This window comes from Odontomachus brunneus, unplaced genomic scaffold, assembly GCF_010583005.1.
Source record: "Odontomachus brunneus isolate Ranch 3 - 2012 unplaced genomic scaffold, Obru_v1 Obru_scaffold_131, whole genome shotgun sequence".
Classification (NCBI taxonomy): Eukaryota; Metazoa; Arthropoda; class Insecta; order Hymenoptera; family Formicidae; genus Odontomachus; species Odontomachus brunneus.
In genome coordinates, this window is record NW_022639581.1 from 554,319 (window position 1) to 575,522 (window position 21,204).

Sequence of the window (21,204 nt, forward strand, 5' to 3'; positions counted from 1 at the left end):
GGAGAGGGGAGGGGGAGAATCGTGGTAAACACGCCGGGGCGAATCGTCACGCGCCGCACGTGTACGATTCTCCCTTTGTGGGTCGCGCGAGGTGTCTCGTGATCGCGCATACGTTCGATTCTTACACTTTATAGCCGGCCACCAGCTCGACGAAATTCACGGGAGTCACGTAATTGTGACGCTTCATTTCAGCGGCCATTCGGCGAGAGTACCGGGACACCGTGTCGTGGATCAAAGAGAATGATGCTGCAATTCCATCGCGCATTCGGTCCTGCAGCGGCGGCAATGGAATGGCCGTCGCGGATTGCCGCGGTTCCTGCAGAAAAGCGCATTCTCGTACCGCTCGTTCGTTATGGCAGCAGTGTAAATTTTTTAACCGGCTATGTGCTGTACGTAGCGCGACCGTCCTTGCTTTGCGCGCGGTATATACGTAATGAAACGGGTAACATGCAAAGCGCATTTATCGCTTATGCCGAAATTAACGGCGATTCCTCGTGGACGTAATGCCATTGAGGATCGCGTTGCGTTAAAATTCAAAGCTGTATGAATAATAATAAGCGACTCGTGCAAAAATATTACGCGAGTATTCGGATGAGTATTCGTCGGTGTCGCGTTGAAAATGCATTCTCGTGCTCGAATTTGTCAACAATAAAAAAATAAAGGTCCGTTCGAGTCTGTCCGGTGTCGGTTCGCGCGATTTTGCGGCACAACGACAAACAAATTATGAATATCGAATGCATTTTTTCTATCTCTCTCTTTCTCGCGGAAGTCGGCCGAGCAATCCCGACGGACGGGAAGGAGAAATGCGGCAGACGACCGTATCATCGGGCGGAGTGAGGCAAACCGTAGATGGGAAAATAATCGGATTCTCCGAAATGGTCGGCAAGAAGGCGGCGGGGGGTGGCAATGGGGGTGGAAGATTGGTGGTAGGAAACGCGCGTTGATCGTAAGAATCGAATCGAATGGAATCGATCGCGCGGAAAGGGGAAGGGCGTACCCACCACTTTATTTTCGCCGGTGATAGTGAGCGTCAGATTGAGATTCATGAGGAACTTGTTGCCAACTTCGAGGAGAGCTTCTCTCGGCCATTCCAGAAACCAATCGATGGTCGTGCAATTGATCAGGGCAGGGTACTGCCGTAATCTGTTCCTGAAGGCATCGCCGATCGGGCTCATGCACAGGATCAAATGCATATTGGCACGCGCCCTCTCCATCAGGAAGGAGTACACCGTCTCGGCCGTTGGTACCTTTCCAGCCTTCGTTACTTCCTTTGTTAGTCTGTTTTTAATCTGCGAAAACGCGCGGCATACATCAGTACCCTCCTCCCCCCGCGAGATACGCGCTCGCTTCTGCATTGATTTTATTTTCGCCGAATCTCTCGTCGCACAAAAGCGCGATTTATGGCGGCGCAAAGGCGCTCGAGGAGTGTCCGAGCTGTGTGCCCATTACATTCGGTTTCTCTCGCGTTTCTTAACCCTAGGTAGCACAGTGCTTTCATCGTGACATCACCTATCATAACTTCAGACATAGTGATCTCACGACGAAACCACCGCTCAGCTTGTACACAGTGACACACTCTACTGGTTTTAATAATAGAGAATGTAATAAGAAATATATATATAATATAATAAGGAAATATATTATATATATATTTGAATGACATATTTAGGATGACAACCCAAGAGATGATTCCCTCAAAATTCTAATTGCATTCTAATAAAATATTCATGTCACATGTCTAGGATGACAACCCAAGGATGACATTCCTTTTGAAATTAATTTTTTCTATTTTCCTCTATTTTATTTCCTTATTATATATATATATATATATATATATATATATATATATATATATATAATAAGGAAATAAAATAGAGGAAAATAGAAAAAATTAATTTCAAAAGGAATGTCATCCTTGGGTTGTCATCCTAGACATGTGACATGAATATTTTATTAGAATGCAATTAGAATTTTGAGGGAATCATCTCTTGGGTTGTCATCCTAAATATGTGACATAAATATTTTATTAGAATGCAAATTTTGAGGGTCCTGTGCTTCAAAGGGACAAACTTTGCGTTAAATTCCCAATACATGCAAACTCCTCATTCGCACGGCTCGTTTATCAGTTCGGTAATACGCTCCTTTCACACAGTTTGCGATTATCAGCAGAATCATCCTTGACTGATCGTACTGAAAGCACGTCCGATATCCGGTGCAAGCGTTCGTGCTAGACGTTCGTTGACACTAGAATGCCTGATGGACTATCAATTACATTTGGCTCTTTTTGTTGTCACTATTTCTGTTCCTCGTGGTTTAGGAAATATATCTCTCGTGACTTTTAGTTATTTTTAAAGTAGAACACGCTGAAAGATCGACGATATTGTGATAAATTATTTTATAATTTACCTCGGATGTCCAAGAGAGTCATTTGAATATTTAATTATTTTAAGAATAGTATACATATTATTATTTAAGAGATTTTAAAGTTTTCCAATCACAATAAAGTTTATATTCTATTCTGTGTTCATTTACCTGTCTTTTTAAATACGCATAAAATATTATACTAAAAATTACAACATAATTTTTGTAATCTTGTACAGAATTATAATCCAGATTATGATGTATTTGCTTAAAAATGTTAGGCACGTTTGACTTTTTATTATGAAATTGTTGTAATTCCTTGAATATATTTGTTTTTGTATATTCCTTGAATATATTTGTTGAATATATTGTACCAGGTTGTCAAAAATTTATTATTTCTATAGTAATTTATATTATACGATTTCAGTATAGTCAAGTGTCTTTTACAAAAAATATTGTAAAAGTAAAATATAATTTTAATGTTTTTAATATATTTTCTGCATGTACTAATTATAAAGGACTAGAGTAAGCATAATGATTATGATGCGTCTTTATAGTATCAAATTATAAGTTTGGAGAAACTATGAAAATTGTAAATTGTTTGCAATACATAAAATGTCCATATTTTATAAATTATCTTCGTAGTAAAGACAGGTAATTCACTATTGGTAAGATTAACGGGAAACAGAAAGAATTTTAAAATATTAGAATTGCAACAAATAAAAATGACTCCTTCTGAGAATTGTCGTTCACGAGCATTCTAGTGTTAAAACGCTTCTGCGTTCTTAATAATATACGAGAAAAAAAATTTGGTGGGATTAACCAAATATCTGGTAAAATGTAAACGAAACAGAATTCCATTTGAAGTTACTAGAATTCTGTTCAAGTTAACAAGATTTCTGGTTAACTAGGTAATATCAGAAAAATTATGATAATTTTAATCGGGATTCCGGCTCGTTCGTATTTCACCAGACATTTGGCTAATCCAACGAAATTTTTTTTTCTGTGCACGAAAGTATCTTTCACACTTTCAAGGGATAATGTAAAGTAGCGCGAGGAGTTTAATGAGGGGAAACAGTTAGTCGGAATATAAATTCGATGAAGAACCGAGGATGGTATTTCTGGCGGTTTTTTAATTTCGTTGATTCTCTTTCGCGCGTAAAACGCAGTATTCACAATGGATAATAATCCGAATGGAGACGACAGCGCGGGACGTATTAACCGACTTACGTCCTCCATTTCGTCGCTCTTGTAGAGATTAGCCACTTCGCCAGTACTCAGCATATTGTTGACAATCTCTAGAAACTGCTCCTCCACTGCCTGGGTGTCGTTGAAGAGGAAACTGGTCGGTTTGTTCTCCACCCCGGCCATTGAGTACAGAGTCTTGAGATCCTCACGGAATTCCGGCACCCTGTATTGCTTCGTAACGGCGATTTGATAGGTGTACAGATCGCACATGTAACTGCCAATACGCGAGAGCGATTGTCTACCGCTACCGCCGATTCCGACCAGCAGCACGTTACCACGAGGCTGCGGAGAAGCGTTATTACTGTCTTCGAATTTATGATGTCGACGTTGACCCGCGTGTGTTGGTTGCGGTAGATCGATATCACATACGATGAGCAAACTGCACACCCGCTGACGACGAAGCTTCGCTTCTTAGATTATCATTTCAATTTAAATCAATCAAATCATTTAAATCAATCGTTTAAATTTAATCGTTTAAATTAACGATTTATTAAATTTGTTACTAAATTAAAACACTTGAATTTTCATCACCGGGATATCCAGTAGCTCCAGGCTGTCCGATAATTCACAGAACAGCTGCAGCGTACAGGTAGATCTAACTGATTAGATCAAACTGAACAAAATTCCTCTAACATTTTGCAAATAACCACGTAAAATTTTTACTTATTAATCAAAGAAGATTCGTGAATGATTACATGCCATACGGTAGATGAGATGTGATGGTGATGTTTGCCGCTGTATGCTCGTATATTAGAAAAAAAATTGAATAAAAAAATTTTCATCACCGGGATATTCAGTAGCTCCAGGCTGTCCGATAATTCACAGAGCAGCTGCAGTGTACAGGTAGATTAGATCAACCTGAACAAAAAATTCCTCTAACATTTTGCGAATAACCACGTAAAATTTTGACTTATTAATCAAAGAAAATTCGTGAATGATTACGTGCCATACGGTAGATGAGCTGTGATGGTGACGTTTGCCGCTGTATGCTCGTATATTAGAAAAAAAACTGAATAAAAAAGTCTACCATTTTCCAAATGACCACGTAGATGTTTAGTTATTAATTAAGAAAGATTGGTGCATTAACGCACACAACTGTACACCAAACTGTACACCTTCTTTAATTAATAACTAAACATATACGTGATCATTTGGAAAATGGACTTTTTTGTTCAGTTTGATCTAATTTTTACCTGTACATCGCGGCTCCTCTGTGAGTTACCAGACACACTCTGTGAGTCATCAGACAGAATAAATTACAATGAGATATATTTCGAGATGTAAAATTGTCACGATACGGGCAAGTATTTCGAGCGTGTTAGAAAAAGTGTGTTGAGATCATCGTATTGTTATATATGACGCAAAATGTTAAGCGTTAACTGTTACGCGCAGAGTGCATCACCGACCTGCGATATCACGCGAACGATGCGACATATATGCTCGATTGCGTCGCGGAACAGAATGAGATCGAGGCGCACCATGCCAGGCGAGGCATTATACTCATCCATCTGTTCCTCCACGTGACGCCTTACGGCACTGATATCTGACAGTTCCTCGTATATATTCCAGGCATTCATAAAACTACCTGCGGATATTAATTCGTATTTGGACGTACTTTAATATTCGTCACGTGCAATATAACGACAATAATAGAAAAATAACTGACAACTAGAGATGAAAATGACTTGATCTGTGACGGTAACTTACTCGGTAATTTTGGAAAGCTGGTAAAATGGTAATTTAAAACAAAATTACAGACATAAAATAATTTTAGTGTAAAATTCAAAAGGAGCGTTTAGCCTTTAAGATGAGTAAGACACTTTATTTATAACTCATCTTTTCCATAAATTATTTTAATACTGTATATTGATATACTATATATAGTATATAGTAATTAAGAAACTAGGTATATAGTAATTAAAGAAACTTAAAAAAATTTTTAAAGTCAATCTATATTTTTCATATCATCTTACAGACTTATAGCATTTTCATTTATTATCTTGCTGTTTTAGCGATTAAACTATGATATATAATTGAAAATTTTTAGTAATATATTTTAAGAAATGAAAACTTTAATATTCTCAAGGAAGTGTGAATTGTGATCCTTCCTTTTATCTGAAAGACATATCAGATGTATATTTTATGAGGATATAAGAAGAATGTTTTTTTATCTTATGCATTAGTGCGAAAAACACGAATATTTGTGCATGAAATTATCTAAAACAACGGATTTCACCAATAAATTACCATCTTACCGTAATTTTACCGTAAGTAATTGTCACTTTGAAATTCACATAATTTTACATTTCTACGAATAATTGATGCACACATTGACTGTCAGTGTCATGGCTAATTGCTAACGATAACGAGCAGTGAGTGACATTAACATGCATTAAATCGCGGGTGAGTCGCGCGTGTTTACCGAAAATGGGAGATCTTTTCTCCGGACAGACGTTATGGAAGGTCAACTCAAAGTGCTTCCCGAGCTGATCATTCAGCTGAGTCACGAACCACTCTCTGTCCCTGAAAGAAATTGCTCAGCATTTTTTCTTCTCGTAGCCCCACGCCAAATTAAGTTAATGCCTCTTGAGCGCTTACTTCTCGTCAATAAGTCGATCGCAGAAAACTCGGAAACTCTCGTGAACCCACAATCGCAGGAAGGTCTGCTTCGAATACTGATAGTCCTTATGGCTGCGCAGCAGTCCTTGGAAGATCTGTCGGAATCGATACTAATTTTTGTATCCGCTCCAGGCTCCGTCTTTGTGTACGATCGTTGCGAGTCGTTTGTCCATTTTTACCTTCGAGATGTCTCTCAGATTGAATAAGTAATGCATTCTCGTCGGAGTCGGAAGCATCTTCTGGATCACACGATTGTACAAGTTGATCGAGGCCAGCGTGATGTCATTCGCTGGTGGGAGTGAGAACGTTTGCGCTTTGCATAATTATCGCGATCGGCATACTTACTCTCTCCGTATTTCCAGTATCAATTAAATAAAATTCTCTTTGATTAGAATAATCAGTAAATTAATAATTAAAATTAATTAATTAAAATTCATTAATTAAAATTAATGAATCATCATATACAAACTCGTAAACAATTTCATTGATTGTGTGTGGTGATATTAATAATTATATGTATATATATATATAATTAAACTTTAATGTTACCGACTACATATTAACTAACAATTAATTGCATTAATCAATAAAATTATTTATGATATTTTATATATGATTAGGTCTTCATGTGATAAAAAGCATATTTCTGAAATTGAGGATAAAACATTTTTTTTTTAAAGTCACGTTTAAATTTTATAACTTTATGTGGTTCACGATGAAAATGACGTTAGATCCTTATCATTTAAAAAATTTCAAGACTTTTACTGATTAAAATAATCAGCGAATTAATTATACAGGCTGACAGGAAAACATTTTTGTAAATTACTCTAATCAGTATATTAAACTGTTTGTTAATATTATTTGTTAGCAAAGGATAATGAAAATCTCAAAATAGCAAAAATATTTGTTCATTAAGAATCTTCGTGGTAAATTCCGTCGAGATTTTACTAAAATTGTCTTTTTTTAATTTTTAATATTTTTAAATTTTATTTTTAAATTTTAATAAAAAGGTCCAATAGTTTTTTTCTAAAATAGCTGATAAAACAATTTTTTTTTAAAACGTAATAGACGTTTTATGAAATATCAATATGTGTGTGAAAAAAAGGTTACTTCTAAATTTTTTTTATTATCTCCTCTTTACGAGATTAACGTTATTTTCACCACGATGTGATAAATAGCCATTAAATTGTAATGTTTTATATACACCTAAAAGATGGTTCAAAATGTCATCTATCCAAGATAGTTTTCGCTTAAACGCATTTTTGTAAATAAAATGTAAAAATTTGAATATGATTTATAAACAATTGATCACAAAAGAAAAATATTTGTACAATGATTTATAAAAATTAACAATGATTAAAAAAAATTTAGAAAAAAACTCTTCTTTCTCACATACATATTGACATTGAATAAAATGTCTCTTATTTAAAAAAAAATTGTTTTACCAGCCATTTTGACAGAGAGAGAGAAAATTAGACTTTTTTTATTAAAATTTAAAAGTAAAATTTAAAAATAAAAAATAAAAATGAATAAAAATTAAAAATAAAAAAGAATTTTAGTAAAATTTCAATGGGATTACGAAGATTCTTAACAAACGAACATTTTTGCTATTTGTGAGACTTTTTATCCTTTGTTAATAAAGAATTCAATATGTAAGAGACATCTACTCTGATTAGAGTTACGTACAAAAATGTTTTCCCATCGGCCTGTAGAACTAATTTGCCGATTATTTGTCAATAAAAGTTTTGATCGATTATTGCCTAACACATTGCTGTACTCACATATTCCCTTTACTTCGGGCGAAAACTCGGAAAGATGTTGGTTTAACATTGTGCCGTAGATCCTCATAATTTGCTTCTCGACCGGAAAAGTCATGTTAATGACGTTGAATCGCGTGAGCAATCGATCGGTGATGACGTTGCGACCGCCACCGGGCGGCCCCATCGCTGCCACCAACTGCACCTTCTGAATGTGCTTCCTCGTTTGCTTCTTGCGATCGTACCTGCCGATTTCAACGATGCTTTTTTCTCGCACACATTTGTCACAATCAATTCTAGACGCGTATTCTATCGTGAATTTATTCTCGCATTTCATTTGGACCATCTATCTCTTTGTTCTTTTGTAGATGGAAACGTTACACTGAGAGAAATTATAAAAGATTAACAAATGGATATTTCCGATCAAATTCCGAAGAATTTTTAGATCCGATCAGGATATCCGATTAAATTTTATCGGATACTTCAGATCATAACGGTATTTCATCAGATAAACCGATCAAAAAATTATGAACCAATATTTCTCATCGGATGTTTTCTGATCGGATACAAAAATTCATCGGTGTTTTGATCGGAAATATCTGTTCGTCAATTTCTTATCGGATAATTCCGCTCAGTGTACCAGAATCCGTAATCGATCCATTGTCGAATCAATTCCAACGGCGGCTGCGACCCGTACGTCTCCTTCATCGGCATATTGAAGTCGTCCATAAACACGATCATAGTCCTGCCGCTCACGGGAACGTAAACGCCTTTCGTTCGTTTCTCCATTCTGCTCTCTATTATATCCTGGTACGCAAGAATCGACGGATAAAGTATTCATTTGGCCCTCGAATCTATTATTCATTTGATATACGTTTAGAGCCTCACTTGCACGTTGTTGGACGTAGTTTGCGCCGACATGTTTACAAGAAGAACAGCGTATTCTACGTCGTCCAGGTGCTCGAGCACCAAGTGGACCGTGGACGTTTTTCCTGTACCCACCGGGCCCACTACGAGCGCCGGAAAGCCATTCGATAGGAGAGAACTTACGACGTAATCGTATCGTATTGTGTCCACAGTGGGCACTATTATCTTGTAAAACGACGTTCTGTAAATTAAACTGAAGATATAGAGAGGGCTGACCTCTCCAAGAGGCTCGCGTGATCGGATGTCTAAGTTGTCAGCAGTCATCATTGATCTCTCGCCCTTGAAAATGCATGCGATCGAACGCGATTGCAATAATTCGATTTGAATATGGACACGACTCGACATATTGGATTTGGCAAATTGAAGTTCGGCATATTCTAATCCTCGCTCGCATAATCAGCGCGCGTCTAAGGTAGGCCGCAGGTCGGCAATTTTCGACAAAGGCGGCGCGCGAGGTGATACGATTTCGAGAGAGATTCCTTTCTTTCTTTTTTTCAAAATGCTCGTCTCGAAATTTCGTGCGAGGCCGATGATGATAATGATGATTGAATGAACGGTGCTCACCCGGGCGGAAATTTCCACGTCTGCGACAATTTCTCCTCCCACGAGATGAAAGTACGCAAACGTGGCTCCACGAAATACTCGTACACCGTGTCGCGTAACGGAAAGGAGCTCTCGATCTCCCTTATGAAATTATCCATCTTCTGACGACCTTCCTCGGTGACCGCGGCGCACAGTGACCATATCATGCTACAACGTTGCAATGCCGAATGTAGTTGTCTCGCGCTCTCGACCAGCCATTAGCATGTCATTAGCCCGGAACTTATAGTTTAATACGACTTGCGAACCGCTGGAGAGCAAGAGAACTACGGTATTAGCATTACTTGGAAGTGCCTCGAGGTGGCGGCTAGTATTCGAATCTCGGTTGCGGTCGGGTGCGCGAGAGTTAGCCTCCTTGCGAATTAGACCGTCACCTACGAGCCAGCCCGGCGGATTTGGCGGGTGGCGATTGTCGGGTCTCAAAATTCGCGAAATCGAGATGCGCGTGAATCTCGTATACGCGCGTGCACGAGTGAATATACGTACCAGAAGAAAAACCACATCTTGCATATGACGGAGTAAGCGTCGCGGTCTTCGCCCAACTCCACGCCGTTTTGCGGTGTCGCGAACACCTCGAGCAATTTGCAGAGCGACTGAACGGCATTCAGTTCGGGCACGGGCACGATCTCGTCGCAGTATTGCCGTTTATATTCCAGCACGTCGTTAACGTGGCTCCCGAACAGCTGATTCATCTGATTGAAAAGCAATGAACTGTATGACCTGTTGTTGGCTCGCTCGTTCGCTCGCTTGTCTCGGGCAAAGAAGCTTCGCTCACCTCCTCAACGAATTCGAGTGTCACGTCGTACTTCTGCAGCCACGAGTCGACGTACGGACGCCAGCCGAGGTTCTTGTAATCGTTGTAAACCATCCCCGTTCTGGAGACAGTCGCTGGCGAGGCGACGGCCAGGTCTTGCACCTCGAAGAGCAACGACACTTGGTCGGGCATGGTGATACGGTCGTTATTTATCAGCGTCAGTACCTTGAAACGTAACGATTTTAGGTTTTCAGACAGGCTAACCAACCAGCCAGCCCGCCAGCTAGCCAGCTTTGTGGAACTCTAGTTCGAGAAGAGGCAAACAGGTGCAACAGATGGACGAAGTATACCTTGTTGTCATCCATGACACTGTTCATGTTCTCAACCCAATCAACGTCCACGGGTCCGTCAAAGAGGATCCACTTTTCATCGGCGGTATCCTCTGTCAAAAGAGCGTTCGGCCTTATAGCATGACGTGCTTTCGTGGCATAAATTGCGTTGGCGAGAGGCGAGCTCTAACGATCGCGCTCGTATTCTCTTCTCCTACTTTGTCTATTATATGTAAATGCTGATCGCGTTAATTCCTCGGATAATCACTTCAGAAATGTCACGTGGAAATATTGTACATATTACACATTGATTACACACGTATTTGAGTCAAAATTTTAGCTGCACAACTATAGGCCTGAATTTTTTAACATTAATATTGGGAGTACAAATTAGTTCGGTCCGTTTTTTTGTGGTCAAAAATGCATTTATTTCAGAACAAAATGAATGAACAGATTAATCAAAGTATTGTCCATCGCTGGCTACTACTTTTTCCCACCTCTCAGGCAATTTTCGAATTCCATCTCGAAAAAATGTCTCGTCTTTTGAGGCGATCCAAGTTAGGAGCCAATTTTCGATTTTTGCGAAAGAAGTGAACCGGTGACCTGCATCCGTCGGAACAACCAGTAATCAGAAGGAGCAATGTCCGGCGAATACGGCGGGTGCGGTAAAATATCCCACTTGAGCGTTTCCAAATAATTTTTTACGACTTTTGCGACATGAGGCTGAGCGTTATCATGCAGAAGAATAACTTTGTCATGTCTTTGCTCGTATTCCGGCCGTTTTTCTCGTAATGCACGGCTCAAACGAATCAACTCCCAATGATTCTGCAAGCTCCTTTTGCGTTTGACTCGGATCTTCATCGAGTAATGCCTCCAATTCTTTGTCTTCGAATTTTTTTGGCTGTCCAGAGCGAGGCTTGTCTTCAACGCTGAAATCACCATTCTTGAAACGTCGAAACCATTCCCTACATGATTTATCAGTTGGAGCATTGTCACCATAAACTTCTACAAGCATTCGATGCGCTTCAGCTGCACTTTTCTTCCAATTAAAGCAGAAAACTAAAACCTCCCGCAAATGCTGCTTAGTTAACACAAAATTTGACATATTCAACACAGTAAAAAACAGGGGTTTTGTATGAAACTCAAAGCGATATAAACTGAATATTATTGACAGATGTCTAACCTCTCTGAGACCACCGAAATCAGCTGTTACTATGAAACATTTATAACAGCCAGAGCTATCTTTTGAAAACGGACCGAACTAATTTGTACTCCCAATATTAATCAGGATACATAATTTATACATGATATTCTTATCTTATTGAGCAACTGAACTTGGTACCAGGATAAAATGGCTATGTTGCTGCTTGTTCGTATTTTGGTTATTGTAAAATAAATTATATGGTTAACAGGATCATGGCAGGCATTAAATATATAGAGAAAAATTGCCTCTATCATACAGTCAATCATAACAATCAGTTGCCTGAGAATTTGTAACTTCGAAATTCTAAAATATAGACATTTAGTCCCGCTCTCCTCTGAAGCTTGCGACATTTATTAACCGTGCAACTTCTACATCTTACTTCAATGGGAACGTTCGAGGGGATATTCTTTCGAATATCGTATGCATTAAAAAATTTATGGCGGAAATAAACGCAGCTCACGAACGCACCAACGGTCGTGTGCGACACATGCTTATTATACCGCATATATTACTTCGTTATCAATCAAGCGGCTTACCGGAACAAGTTTTCCGCATGATGGACGATATCACTCCGTCGTGCCATTCTCCGGTGGAAAGATTGTACTCGCCGTAGAGTTCACCGAGACTCAGTGCCTTAGGATTAATGGGATGTACGTGAACGGTGTTGAAGCCCGGCTTTCCATCGCTCTTCATTGTCGTCATCGTGTTCTGCAGGATCTTCCACGTCGCGGTTTTCGCGGTGTTGGACGCGCCGACGATCATCGTTGAGTGACGTGAGCCCTTCGTCTCGTACAGCTCGATGACTTTCGCGATAATCATGGGAATCGGCTGCGATATGGATGATACGAGCGATTAATTAATCCCGAGATAGCTGGGCGACCCGAGAACCATCGATCCATCTATCTATCCATCCATCCGGCGTGTGAAACGATTTCTATAACTATTTCCGCTAAAGCCGGAGATGAAATTCTAAGAAGAACGGTGCGGCGCTACGGCGTGCTGAAGCGGATAGCGGTGAAGTTTAATACGCGCGAATTAATATTTATAAGTCGAATTGGCGTGAATAACTTCTCGATAAATACTCTCCTCCTCCTCCTCCTCCTCCTCCTGGACTCGAGAGATACTTACTATTCTTATATGAAAGGGAAAAGAGAACGGGAACGCTGATACCTTACTGAGCGAGCTCGGATCTCAATACGGGGGCGTTACATTTATATCTTTCCCCCAGTAAATCACCTGCAGCTTCAGCTTGATTGCCTCGTTGGTTATATAACCGATCATTTCCGCGTAATCCACGCTCGGAACGTCCACGTGGGGGAAAAGATCCGTGACGATATTGAGGAACAACGGCAGGTCGTCTGAGGTGAGTTTAGCGACGTTCATATCTCTCATGGCAAGAATAACGACCTGGGAGTAATTCAGCTTGGCTGATGCGAGTTCCCGCAAATAGTCGTAGTTTCTAAGCGAATTCAAAAGCAAATGCCCGAGCGCGAAACATTGCGAGTGACTCGAGAACTGTGTTCTCGTTCGTAGAGTGTCGTTGACGAAAAAAATCTTTCGTGCAAATTAGATCATTGCTTGTTAACAGTCACCTCCTCATCAGGCACGGTGGGGTACAATCTCTTCTTTTTCCCGGCGTAGCGGGTCAGTGTTACTATACCTCGCAAACCGAAATCGTAGTGGCATTGCTTGCTAAGCTGCTGCTGGGCAAGTGAGTACAATGTAAAGATCTACAAGGATAAAAACAGAGTTGCGAATAGTAATTAATTATATTTTTAATTAATTGTCGTATCTAACTGATGATTAGAGTATGAACCAATTCGATTGGGGACCATTTAATCGACAATTGACTTCAACCAATTCAATTGACTGATTAATCGTTAATGAAACATTCCTCGATTGATTTTGCTCGAATCAATTAGTCCATTAGTCAAATTGGAACATATTTGTTTAAATTAATTACCTTGTGTTATAAGATTTTGCACTTTTGTCGTGAAGAATCGTTCTTTAGTAAATCGGCTGTGCTGAATACGAATGTAATCACGAAAAACCATTACGTAATGTTTCCGAAAAAATAGAGATTTAAACTCTCCAAAATGTGTTTTTGGCCATTTTCACAAATTCGCAACGCATGAACCAAACGTGCTAGCAACTTCGAAAGGACCTGAAACTAGTGCTTGAATCTTCATCTCCATTTTAAAAAGTCAGGAACTTAAAGTGCAACTTTGTAGAAGCCACTCTCACAGGGGGATGAAGCAATGTCACTTTGCGTAACAAAATAGCAAAATTATATCTCTCACTCAGCAAATTTCTGGGTATTCATAATCAGCAACTACGAAAACTGCTCTATTAAGATTCATTGTATTTCTTTATAACAAAAATGCAATCAGAATCTCATTATGCAGGATATAGATTTTTTATCTTTAATTTTAGATTGTTTGTATAATTTCAATCTCAATTTTATCCAAAGATGGTATGTGCAACATGAATGAATTGGAGTACTTTTTTCTACAGTCTTGTTATTTCTTAAGCCGATTTCAAACAGGAATTTACCGAGAAATTTGTTGGGTATGAATAATAATTTAGCTATTTTGTTATATTTTGTGACAGTTTTTCATTTTCCTATAAAGATGGCTTCTACAAAATTACACTTTAAGTTTTAGGTTTTTTAAAATAAAGGTAAAGATTCAAACTTCAATTTTAAGCTTCCTCTAAATTGCTGTTACTTATGGTTTATGTTATTACCAGTTTAAAAAACAGTAAAAAACGCATTTCTTGGGAGTTTAAATCTCTATTTTTTTCGGAAATTTAACATAATGGACAGTTCTTAAGATTATATTCGTATTCTGCAAATTTGAAAGATTCAGGTTAAAGAACGACTCTTCATAACAAAAATATAAAAAATTGAAAAAAAAATATGTAACATAGTTTTATTAAATTGAGAAAGACTTGATTGGATACTTTTACAATTCTATAAAAAATGTGTGCAGAATTTCGATTGGATTACAAAACCGACGTAATCTAATTTTTTAAATAAAAAAAAAAAATTAATCACCTACAGATTTTCGATGTCTTGAGGGACACAAAAAAGTACAAAGATATAAATCATTCTGTAAATGTCAAGATGCAAAGTGTCGCGGTTAAATTGTGGTTTGTAACATCGGCGTTACGGTGTAAAGATAATAAATCACTCGTATCTGTTGTTATGATATTCGTATGTAGCCGACCTTCCTGGCCAACGTGCGCGTGTTTTGGAATCCTTCGCCAAACAGGCTGATTTCGGCAATCATGCTGCTGTCCGGCACCATCATCGAGATTGGCCGGAACATGGACTTTAAATTGTCCGGAAGTTCGGTACGCCCGGCGTAACCAGGATTCATTGTGATGAAGATGCCGCAGGTGTGTACCAGGGCTATCTCGGCGCCGTCGAAAATGAATTTCGTGAGTCTCTGGGCGAGGGCGGTCAGTATCGATAGTATCTGTTGCGCCACTACCGATAACACCTCGACGTTAATCCTGCGATTGGGAAAAAAAGTCTGTTCAGAGACTGCGCTATTTACAGCTTCTCCCCGAGCCGGCTTTCTCTCGCGTCGTGCAACAAAGCTACAGAGAGTCATTTGGGAAATTAATTAGCTCCGCACAATATTACGTACAAAATCACGTACGTTTTATTATATACAATGAATAAACGGTGAATGTGCGTGAAGTGTTTCTCTTATGTCTGTTAAGCAATGTTTAATTTGTACAATCGTCAATGACGTGTTTATATGAACGAAGATCGAGTGAAGATCTATCGTTGCTCTCGATCAGCTGTAAGTAGTCGCGGACGCGTATATGGTCAGCCCAGCTCGCGTACGTTCGCGTACTGTATGGCGCGTGAATCTGTCTGTATCTACTTGCAGCGCGGCATTCGTATCGCTAAAATATGATTTCAAAATGTGATTTTGTTACGGACGGCTGAATGCGATATAAAATTCCAATTAATCTCTATAAAAAATTTATAAAAATGTTTACTGAATTTTATGCAAACCTATGATTCGTCAGAATAGACGAGGTATGAGCGTGTGTTGAGAAATACGAAATATTTTGAAAAATTATACTACGGGATTATAAAGTACATGAAACAAACTTTTGTTAAAAAAAAACGATATTTTATGTATCTTTAAGTTTTAAATGTACTATACGTATTTGGTCATAATTAAACGCATGGAATTCGATGGGTTATATCAATTCCTAAACGTGTGAGATAACATTGGTTGCGTCCAGCAGAGAAAACTGCTTTGCAACTGCTGCAAAATTCGTGAATATAATTGATGTATGCTCTTGATTTTGTCTGAATTTAAGGGTTCATACCAATCAGATTTACATATTTTATAAGAGTTGCAGAGCAACTTTTTTTGCTAAACTATTTATAAAAACTATTTATAAAAAAAGAAAAAATACGTATCTTTTATGTTTGGCTATTCTAAAATATATCCAAGGCTTGACGCGCAACACTTGCAGATCCTTTCTTTTATTCAATTCGACCTGAAAGTTCGCGCATCTACGCGTGTGTACGGTATTCGAATCTCAAAGGTTGTTCACCGATTAAATTCGTCGAAGCATCCCCAGGCGCCGGATTGTGCCAGGCCGCAGAATAATCTACCCGTACTTTTGTAGTCCAATCCTTCCGAGCAGTTCTGCACGATCACGTTGAGGCCGAGCGCTTTACCGAGGTCCTTTATCGTTTCAGTTTTCCCAGTGCCCGCAGGCCCTTTCGGGCTCCCGCCGCGATATAAATGAAGAGCCGTTGTCAGCGTGATGTAACATCTGTCGCGGGATAAACGCGCAAAAGAGAGTTATTTCATGATCCAATGCACGCCGATACTCGACACGCGCGGCCCCGAGAATAGAAAATTAACGGGCCGCGGCGAAGTAGTACTTTGCGTGATCGCGCAAACACGTGATTGCGTGACGCGAGTTGCCGTGCGACCAATTATCGTAATTTCACGCGATACGTTTCAGGTATGTCTCCGAGGGGCTGCGGATACGCGCGCGCGCATTACCGCGTTTTTATTAACGCAGAATGCGGAGATTACGTTCCTCGCACATGCCCGAGAGACCCTCGTGCAATTTACGATACGACGCGTACCGGTCAAATATCTCGCCCATCAGGCGGAGAACACAGCTGCAATCTGGCATTCGATTCGAGGAATACATCAGAGTGTGTATATGGCCCGGCACAGTTTGCGATTTAATGCGTCTACTCTCGAGACGGAGAACGGCGCGGCCATCCTCCGCCCCTGAGGGCGAAGGGTGCCTCGGGTGGTGGATAAGGAAGGAAGGGGGGTTAACGGAAGATTGAGATTCCTGCAGGACGGGAACACCGCGGAAAGTGGGGCGCGCGTTGTCTTCTTTCCGCAAGACAAATTCCCCGGCCCGCGGGGGAGCGGACAAATGTATCGAGATGGCAATCGCCGTCTATAAATTAGAGCGCGGCGTGGGCGGCGGCGGCGGTGGCCTTTTATCGCGATTAAATCGATACCGCGTTAAGTAGCGACGCCGGATATCGCCCGCGCGCGCCACGTTCCGTCGCGACTCCGCGCGCTCGACCTTTGATGATATTAACCCTCCCCCTCCTGCTGCCCTTTCAAGCCTTGTGAAGGGTCACCCGTCGAGATCGCGTCGCATTGTCAATCGTCGTCGCTTATTGCATCGAGTTATATCGCCGCGCATTCGCGATATTACAACCGACGTGCGCCGTGCGCGAAATTGCATTCGCGCGAACTTCCTAACTACGCGCGCGCGAAACGTTTTGCGGCGAATTCGAGGGGACCAACTCCACGGCGCACGTGAATCGGCGCGTGCCGCGCCGGAATGTGATTAATTCAACTTTGAAAAACTCCGCGAGCGTACGTACGCTCTCATGCTTGAGTCGCCGGGGCGCGATTTAACTTTTTACATTTTGGTCCCGCCAACTTTCCCCGCCTGTCTTCCTGAACATTTCCGTTTCCGCGTCTCGTTGTTTATTTATTGCGGGGACGCGGCGGTCGCGCCGCGCGTATCTTCATGATCCAATTGAGCATCCTCGACTTTGCGGTTCGGACTCTTGGTCGAGAGTACTCAAGGGGACACCGACATAATGTAGTCTTCGTATTTTGCACTGTTTTCCTATTTGGTTGTATAGAATTGCAAATGTTCATGCAAATGTATGGCGACGCAGCCCATGTTACATCAAAAATAAAAATGCCTTTTCCTTACTTAAATATATTTCTCTTTTGTGTAATATGGAGCAGAGTTGCGAGTAGCGTAAACTCGGATAAGATGGCTATACTTTTTTAAAATGCAAAAAAAGATACATTTCTTATTGTTATTTTTTAATAGCGTTTGGCACATTACTTCACTGAAGCCTACAGCACATAATACCATCGGAGTTAAAAGGAAAATACTTCAGGAAAATTATTTATTACAAAAATATCAAAACATGAGCACTGACCATCTCACCTAAATTTTTCAGATAAGATGGCTGTAAAGGAATAAATGACCTATACATATTTTATGTTCAAGTTTCTGTACCTATTATTTTATAAAATAATGAAAAAAACATAATTTAACATATTTATTTTAATATAAGATATTTAATACTTATTATTTGTGAAAAATATAATACACGTATAAAAAAGAAACTTCTATTACAAAATTTAAATTTTAAATGCAATTTTTTGATCAAAACATATTGCGTATAAGATTTAATTACTGTAATATCGAAAGTAATTTTTGAAACATAACGACTTTCGTTTTATAAATGTTCATAGAATGATAGTGGGCTATCTTACCCAAAATGTGAGTAAGAGACGGCCACAGTATTTATTAACAAATAGTGAAATAAACATGCATGTTGTATTACAATTTATAATTATATTAATTATATATTAATTTATTTATATATTTATTATATATTTTATATATATTATTATATATATAATTATTTATATAATTATATATTTATTATAATTATATATTAATACCTACTTCATATATCTAACGTTGATTGTGATAGCTTAACTAAATTTATTCGACGTTACAGCAAATTTTAGTGGATACATGAGAAATTTTATAAGTAGTCGAAAATAAAAATATAGCATAATATTTACAATCTTGCTATTTCGAAAAATGTACGCACATATACTATGATAAATATCGATTATCTTTGTAACCGGTTACACAAACAATTTTGTAATTATTCGAGAAATTACAGCCTATGGCCATCTTTTCCGTTTACCCTAATTAATTTCTTTTTAAATTAACTATATTGCGTTTAATTCACGAGCATATAAGTCAATTTAATCGAAAACTATCTAACTTTTTGTGTCACAAATTTTATTAGACCGATTTCTGGAAATTTTGTATTCGGGGATTTCTCTGCTCGCTGATTCAGAAATCAGAATTTTAAGATTCATTAAGATTCATTCCGCTATCTTGGATTTTAAAAAATATAGAAATTTTGACCAGATTAAGATTCAGTGACCTAAGAAACCTCCAGGAGGCCCTAACTTCCTAACAACAATGTCACTAGCATGATGTGTCGTTGCGCAACTTTTCTACCATGTAGTATACCTGCGTAACGACATTGTTGTTATTGTTGTCAAGTTAGAAAATCGCATAGCAGGATACTATTATAAGAGACATTCAGACTATTTATTTGGATTTACAGTAGAAAATATTTATTTTTCCATATTTTCTAATTATTAATTTATTCATTATTAATTTATAATAAACAAATTAAGTAGAGGAAAAATCTAACAAAATTCTAAAAAATACTTTAGGCTGTCCTAAATAAGTGCCTAAATTGCAGTCAATACCTGTTTTGGTATTGATTATAGTTTAATAGAAAATTAATTTTTCCACAAAGCAAATATTTTGTCTATTTATTTGTCTATTTACATTTTGTCTATTTATTTGTAATTATGCAAATAAAAATTTACGATTGCCTACTGTTTTTACACTTATTCATGCACTAAGGGAATTTTATGAAAACAAAAAAACGGGTGCTTAACGTCAGAAAATTTATTAAAATAGTTAAAAACTGCGCGGAAAAAGGTAGGTTGCTGAGCGACTCACCTTTTTTTGCGTAGTTTTTAATTATTTTGCCGTAAAGGGTTAATTGACAATTGATTTCAACAGATTCAATCGGAGAATATTTCAAAATCAACTGAAAAATGTTTAATTAACGATTAATTTTAACGTATTCAGTTAAAAACCATTCGATTGACGATTGATATGAAGGGAATTAAAGATCCAATTAACAATTGAACGATCCTTGATTTCTTTCGCTTATATCGGCCATCAATTGAACAGTTTTTAATTGAATTCACTGAAATCGATCGTCAATAAAACATTCTTTGTTTGATTTTGCTCGATTAATTGTCAATTAGTCGAACTAAAACATATTTGTTCACATCAATTGTTAAATCGACAAAAATTCAATTGACACTTCTACAACCCTGATATGTAATACTTCGTCATACATTGATACTTGTACTTTTATTATGTATAAGTCTACACAATCAAATGGAAAAACAATACAAAATACGAAAACTATTATGTCGGTATCTCAGCATCTCCCCAACACTTTAAGTCTCAGGCATCAATCTAGTTTAAGTAGAATTGAAACAAATAATTTGTACTCTTATTCTAATTCTAATTCTTACTCTTCTTTTTCATAAAAAGAAAACTTTACACAATTTCAAGCATCAATGATTCTGATTGCTACACACAATCGCCATATTGGCTTTCTTTAGCGGCAAAATCTCAATTTCACGGGTTTGATATGAAGAATATAGCTCTATCTAGAATGGATCGATAGTACTATATTGACGGATACATTTTGCTTCGGCAATATAAAAAATATAAGACCCAAAATTAATATGCACAATTATGCGCACTAGACCTTCGAAGTCAATGATTTATATAACGAAAGTTACTGTAAAGCCAACTAGTTGGCAGAGGAATGGTGCGATAAGGAGCTATCTTTAAGAGTATACCTTCTTCTTTTCTTCCAAGGTTAAGAATACTTTTCTCTTTTTCTCCAAGGCTAAGCGTACTTCTCTCTTTTCTTATATATATTCTAATCTTCATTCCTTTATAAAATGACAAAATTATCTTTGTTACCTATCTCATATTTATTTATAATTACACTTATTTCTCAATTTCTTTAACTCTTACTTTAACTTTTCCTTTGCATATATACAGGGTGTTCGGAAAGTACCGGGACGCCCGAATATCAGGAAAAATATAAGTTTTACAAAAAAATGTTTCAGACAAAAGTTGTGGCGTTTAAAAAGATGTATTTACTGATCACATCAGTTTGACCTTGGGTTGCGTAGCGAAGGTCAGGTCAAGGTCACATTAATTTTTTTAAATGGA

General features: G+C 38.3%; 1 protein-coding gene across 1 annotated transcript in view; it reads right to left on the minus strand.

The window, feature by feature from the left end:
- Positions 1 to 21,204, minus strand: part of LOC116850019 (dynein heavy chain 2, axonemal-like) — a 71,502-nt gene that overhangs the window by 13,067 nt on the left and 37,231 nt on the right. The window contains 20 exon segments of the mRNA XM_032827781.1: positions 126 to 316; positions 1,002 to 1,289; positions 3,592 to 3,891; positions 5,016 to 5,194; positions 6,032 to 6,132; positions 6,208 to 6,323; positions 6,408 to 6,517; positions 8,010 to 8,230; positions 8,626 to 8,802; positions 8,804 to 8,849; positions 8,852 to 9,093; positions 9,477 to 9,662; positions 9,999 to 10,204; positions 10,288 to 10,491; positions 10,617 to 10,708; positions 12,336 to 12,627; positions 13,036 to 13,206; positions 13,392 to 13,529; positions 15,027 to 15,315; positions 16,384 to 16,552. Of these exon segments, the coding sequence (XP_032683672.1) occupies positions 126 to 316; positions 1,002 to 1,289; positions 3,592 to 3,891; positions 5,016 to 5,194; positions 6,032 to 6,132; positions 6,208 to 6,323; positions 6,408 to 6,517; positions 8,010 to 8,230; positions 8,626 to 8,802; positions 8,804 to 8,849; positions 8,852 to 9,093; positions 9,477 to 9,662; positions 9,999 to 10,204; positions 10,288 to 10,491; positions 10,617 to 10,708; positions 12,336 to 12,627; positions 13,036 to 13,206; positions 13,392 to 13,529; positions 15,027 to 15,315; positions 16,384 to 16,552 (3,718 nt within the window).